We start from the raw sequence: 6,300 nt of genomic DNA, 5'->3' as shown, positions 1-6,300 counted from the left end.
GATAGATAGATAGATAGATAGATAGATAGATAGATAGATAGATAGATAGATAGATAGATAAGCATCACTCTACACTGATTGCTAGGAACCTAGACTAACACACGACAAGGTTCTGCCTCTGCTTAGCCTCTGGTGATCTAAGCAGAGAACACCAGGGGACTTACATTCTGTCACTATAGTGCCCTTTTTTTCCATCACATAATAATGACTAGACAGAGATGAAATTGTTTTCAAAACCAGTGATCACAGGGGAGTGGATCAGATGCCACTTCTCATCATCTGCCTTCTGAAGCACAAACATACATGGCATAGATTCAAGGGGCTTCTGAAGCACAAACATACATGGCATAGATTCAAGGGGCTTCTGAAGCACAAACATACATGGCATAGATTCAAGGGGCTTCTGAAGTACAAACATACATGGCATAGATTCAAGGGGCTGGGCAGATGACTCAATAGACTGAGTACTTGCTGGAGAAGTGCAGAATCTGAGTCCATCCTCTACAAAAGACTGGCATCCTATTCCCAGTGCAGGGGAAGCAGAGATAAGGGAATGCCATCCTGGGAGCTTGCTGGCCAGTTACCTTAATTAAGCAGCAAATTCCAAGATCAAACAAAGAGCCTGCTCCAAAAATACAGTGGAAAGTGATTGATGAAGTCAACCTTAAGTTGGCTTCACTTCCAAACACACATACACAAGTACATGCATAACCTGGTGTGCGTGCATGTACATACACATACATACACACACACACACATACACACGCTCGCACATACACACGAGCACACACTCATACACATGCACACACAGGGGCAGGATTAAAGATGTCTCTCTAACTCGTTCAGGTGCCACTTGTAAGACATTTTTAATAAGGAACTCTCCTAAAGCTACCTTGAACTTTATAGAATGTTATATTTTTGTACGTACACACACACACACACAAACCCACTTATTATCAAGGGAATTGTTTGAGCAATGGACTTCACACACAACATCATTCAATGGCAGAAATCACATTTACCTCCCCCAAATTCTCACATTATCTTTTCCTTCCCCAGAAAAAATGTCTTTCTTGACCTACAAGAATCTCGATTTTTGGCTCCCTGGGGTGTCGCTTCCTTCAGAATTATGCTAGCAGCAGAAAAAAAAGAAAATCAAATGTCCTTTTGTACCCTGGAAAGCAATCGTGGACCCTATCATTCTCCCCGCCCCCGCCCCCGCCCCCCAGCTTGCCGCTTATGTAATTTATACATTGGCTCTCAGTGAACCGCTCCATCTGCCCATCCACTTTGCATTGGGAAGACAGCATCTGCCGCTCTGACCTTGTTCATTGTAAATAAGGAAACTGAATTCCCCATCCAAGGGAGAACAAATCACTTTATCTTCGGGATAAATGAGTCAGTCATTCGCCTGTCGTCGTAAAGACGACTTTCTCTTAGGAAAGTTGGGCCCGTGGAGTGGTTGCTCTAAATCACTTCAAAGGACCTGCATAGTGCCTTGAAGTTCTTCCACTTTCCCAGCCTCACACACTTTTCACAGACAGCAATGAGACTATCCAAGCCTATGTTAAATCTCTTTAGCAATCAGCTAATGCACCGGAAGTTTAAGGAGCAAACAAAACCCTAAGGAAGACGCTAACTGATGGTGCTTTCGGTGTTCTTGGTACACAAAATTGTGTGCTTATTGTAAAGACTAGAGGAACCACCAAACAGGGCTGGTGCCAGAGGCTCTTACCCTGCCCCAAAAGCACAAAGCACAAGGAAGAGGAGGACAGGGACACTGCCTCACCAGTCTGCTGGCCACACCATCCCCACTCTCAATTTAAATGCTGTAGAAATCTGGGGGTGTGGGGAGGTCTGAGAATCAAAACGATATGTTCATAAACTGTCCAGCAATACACGGCCAAGTAGGCACTTGGCATTCACAATCACTAAGCCTCTGTCCCCAACAGCAGACGAAAATTAATCCCAGTTCAAAATACTGAGGAGCAAGTGAGAATTCCCTACTGAGTCAGGATTACTAACTCACCAGGTCTTCACTGAAGAATTAAACTCACTTCGGATTATCTGAAGGTTTCCCTCGCTGAACTCACTACTCCTAAGCAATTTCTATTGTTCTTACTTTTTCTTTTCCTTTCTGTTTTGTTTGTTTGGTAGTTTGTTTGGTTGGGGTTTTTGTAATTCTAACAGTATGAAACAAGGACTTACCTTGTAACCCAGGCTGGTATCAAACTTACAATCCTCCTACCTCTATTTCTTTGATGCTGGACCAATGGGACCATGTCCACCAACACTTCTGACTACCCTCCCATCTTTAGAATTCTTCCCAGGTGTTCTCTCTCTCTCTCTCTCTCTCTCTCTCTCTCTCTCTCCATATATATATATATATATATATATATATATATATATATATATATATAATGTGTGTGTATCCTATACATTTATATGTGTATATATTCTATATGTGCATGTATGTATGTATGTATTCTATATGTGTTTGTGTATGTATATGGGAGGGGGTGGCTTCAGTCAAGTTAGAAGAACTAGTTCTCAAATTTCTCAGCTTCTTTAAAGTTTCAGAACTACAGCATCATCTGGTTTGCTTTAAGTGTTAAATGCATTTTGACTACAAATGAATGATCATCATTAACCTGATGCTAGCACCTCCTGTGTCCCTCTACTCTATCATGTACTGTGCATATTAAATGACCTCTGTGTGTGTTTCTCTTTCCCAATAGACGAAGCTGATGAGTAGGTACCTTGTCTTGGTCATATCAACATCATTAGCATCTGCTCCCTGCCAGCCATTAGACATTATTAATTAGTATTGCTCAGAAAAGAGGTCATGCTGTATGATATTTTGTGAATAAATCCTTGAATAAAATTATCTAGGGTCAGGTCCTAATCCCATCACTACAGGACCTCAGACATAAATGGATGCCACAGGTTCCTCTGTTGGTAAACAGGAACGATGAATTCTTTATAGAATTATTGAAGGAAGTCAAATGAGCATGTATCAAATGTTTATAACAATGCACTGAATGCATTACAAGTCATTATTGGTCCCTATGTGTTAGCTGACACTATTGCTAACTTTTGTCAAATGGGAAAAACGTGCAGTTCTTTTCTGGCTACAAGCTAACTCATTCTAAAACAGGCAGTGTAGTCTTTAGACCAGACAATTGGGTAGGAACAATTTGCCTTCTCTTCGTGCACTGACTTTCCAGCTCCTGCTCAAATTTCAAACACACGAAGAGAAGGTGGACCGGTCGAATGGAGGTCAGAAATGGTTAGTTCAAAGACTCAAGTCTTGAACAAGTTGGAATCACCAGGAGACTGTAGGGCACACACGCCTTTATTTGAGCTAAAAGCGGGGATGCAATCTCACCTTGTGGAACTGTGGGGGGTAGATGCGAGCAGCCCCGTGGTTCAGCAGCAGCTGGTAGCAGATCTCAGGCTGTGCAGCAGGACGCACGGAGGTGACCTTCAGCACGTACTGGATAGCTGCACAGCCATTGATATCCATGAGGTTGGCCTCAGCTCCCGCCTCCAGCATCATGTGCATGAGCACGTGGTCGCAATTCCAGGCAGCCTTGTGCAGAGGGGACTTGAAGTCATCATCGCGAGCGTTGACCTCGGCGTTGTTGTCCAAAAGTGTGCGGCAGATGAGATGGTGTTCCCTGCTGTACTCCTGCTCCTTGAAGCGCAGGGCCCAGTAGGTGGCAATGGCCAGTGGGGTCTCCATGTGGGCATTCATGCTATCCACGATGGCCCCGTTCTCCACGTAGAAGGCCACCAGCTCAGAGAGGCCAAAGTGGGCCGCCGTGTGCAGGGGTGTCTCTTCATCCTGGTTGTTGGTTTTCATGTTCACATTTGCACCTACAGAAGAAAATAGAAGCAGATATTTAAATACACATATGTGTTTATGGTTCCTTCATATGTATGACTTTCCTCATGAGGTTCATTGATCAAGACACTTTCTCACAAGGTTCTCTTTAACCTATCACACATGACTCCCAGTCAGCCATAGAGGGTAATTCCTGACCCTAGTGCAAGTCACCCCTTAAGTCAACACCAGCTGTCTTCCTGACTGCTAATAAATGCACCAGGGAAGAAGAGCTAAGGATCTCTCACACATCCTTGAGAACCTGCACTTCATTCCCAGGTGGATTTGGAAGTAAGTGATGTCTGTAATAAAATGGTTTGTATCTTTAAAATTCCAAACACTATTAAAAATATAAGATTTTGTGTGTGGGGGGGGTTGTTGTTTGTTTGTTTTATTTTAAGATTGGAAAAAGGTAAGGGAGCTTTGCTGCCAAAGCCTGGCTGCTTGGGTTTGATATCTGGGACCCATATGGTAAAAGGTGAGAACCAGCTTTCACCAATGGTCCGGAGAGTTCCATGTACATACGCACATGCACACAAATAATAATAGATAGATTAATGTAAATTTAAAGTAAAAATAAAGACTATATTTAAAAACTGCAGCTCATGCAGGAGACTTTAAAATGTGTAAGGATTTTCAATTTAAATGTTTGCTTACTGCATGAGTGTGCTCACTCGCCTCTGTGTGCAGCATATGTATGCAGACCCCGCCTTGAGCTAGACTTCCACGTGGCTGAGAGCACCCCAGTGTGGGTTCTGGGGGCTGAACTCACGTCCTCTTCAAAAGTGGCATGTGTTCTTAACCACTGAGCCACCTTTCCAGTCCATAGAAATTGTTTTAACTGTTTTATAAAATAGTCTTTTTTTTTTTCTCTTTCAAGGCTGGTGGATCTAAAGTTCGGTGCAAACTAACTATGGTGACATGAAATTTCCAAGTACATTGGCTGAAGTCACAGCATCATGGGAGCTACATCTTTGTGATATAATAAGCACACACACAGACACACAGACACCCATAGACATGTAGACATACACACAGACACATATGCACACACTAACACACACACACTTTTTAGCACCAAAACAGCTTAAATGCCATAGTTCTCATTAAGACTCATTAAGATATGTAAAAAATTAGCATTATAGAAATAGTCATGGAAAGAAAGCAAACTGTGACTGAGGAAAAGATTTGATAGACAACTGTACCAAACACGCCAGTGCCTTAGGAATGATTTCATGAAACCCGATTACTGAATAGAGCAGGAAACCAGTGTGATTTTTATTTTTGTTTTCTGATAAGAAATGTTAAGTGTTAGAATTAGCTACCTGAGAAACTAGAAATTTTCTTCTCTGCCTAATTTAAAGGGGTAGACCAGCTTTCTCCTCCAGCAGAGCAAGATGCCCAAAGGAAAGGAGGCCAAGGGGAAGAAGGTGGCCCCGGACCCGGCCCCCGCCGTCGTCAAGAAACAGGAGGCCAAAAAGGTAGCCAATCCTTTGTTTGAGAAAAGGCCCAAGAACTTCGGCATTGGGCAGGACATCCAGCCCAAAAGAGATCTAACACGCTTTGTTAAATGGCCCCGATACATCAGGCTGCAGAGGCAAAGAGCCATCCTCTATAAGTGGCTCAATGTATCTCTTGCTATTAACCAGTTCACCCAGGCCCTGGACAGGCAAACAGCTACTCAGCTGCTTAAGCTTGCCCACAAGTACAGGCCAGAGACAAAGCAAGAGAAGAAGCAAAGGCTACTGGCCCGTGCTGAGAAGAAAGCTGCTGACAAAGGGGACGTCCCAACTAAGAGACCACCTGTCCTCCAAGCAGGAGTCAATACAATCACCACCATGGTGGAGGCCAAGAAGGCTCAGCTAGTGGTGATTGCCCATGATGTAGCTCCCACTGAGCTGGTGGTTGTCCCGCCTGCCCTGTGTCAAAAGATGGAGGTGCCTTATCATCAGGGGAAAGGCCAGGCTAGAGCGCCTGGTCCACAGGAAGACATGCACCACTGTTGCCTTCACGCAGGTTAACTCGGAAGACAAGATGCTCTGGCTAAGCTGGTGGAAGCTACTAGGACCAATTATAATGACAGATATGACGAGATCCGCCGCCACTGGGGAGACAACATCCTGGGTCCTAAGTCTGTGGCCTGCATTGCCAAGCTGGAAAACGCAAAGGCTAAAGAGCTCACCACTAAACTGGGTAAAAAATATACACTAAGTTTTCTGTACATAAATATAATTACAAAATTAAAAAAAATAAAGATGTGGGCCAAATGACCCCTAAGGGCTGACGTCATTAATAATTCTACTAGAAATTTTCATCGGTCCTCCAAGTATACATCCAAAGAGACCCATATCATCATCATCTTCTTCTTCTTCTTCTTCTTCTTCTTCTTCTTCTTCTTCTTCTTCTTCTTCTTC

At 43.5% G+C, this 6,300-nt stretch overlaps 1 protein-coding gene and 1 pseudogene across 1 annotated transcript in view; one reads left to right on the top strand and one right to left on the bottom strand.

Annotated features, from left to right (window-relative positions):
• Asb4 (ankyrin repeat and SOCS box containing 4) overlaps positions 1–6,300 on the bottom strand; it is a 43,046-nt gene that overhangs the window by 6,694 nt on the left and 30,052 nt on the right. Inside the window, exon 3 of the mRNA XM_028779156.1 lies at positions 3,389–3,879. Within this exon, the coding sequence (XP_028634989.1) occupies positions 3,389–3,879 (491 nt within the window). The remainder of the gene's footprint in view (positions 1–3,388; positions 3,880–6,300) is intronic.
• Positions 5,278–6,300, top strand: part of LOC114630838 — a 2,537-nt pseudogene continuing 1,514 nt past the window's right edge.

The sequence above is a fragment of the Grammomys surdaster genome, unplaced genomic scaffold (genome assembly GCF_004785775.1).
Source record: "Grammomys surdaster isolate TR1022 unplaced genomic scaffold, NIH_TR_1.0 345, whole genome shotgun sequence".
Taxonomy (NCBI): domain Eukaryota; kingdom Metazoa; phylum Chordata; class Mammalia; order Rodentia; family Muridae; genus Grammomys; species Grammomys surdaster.
The sequence above is the reverse complement of the archived record's forward strand: the minus strand, read 5'-3'. Positions and strand labels throughout refer to the sequence as shown.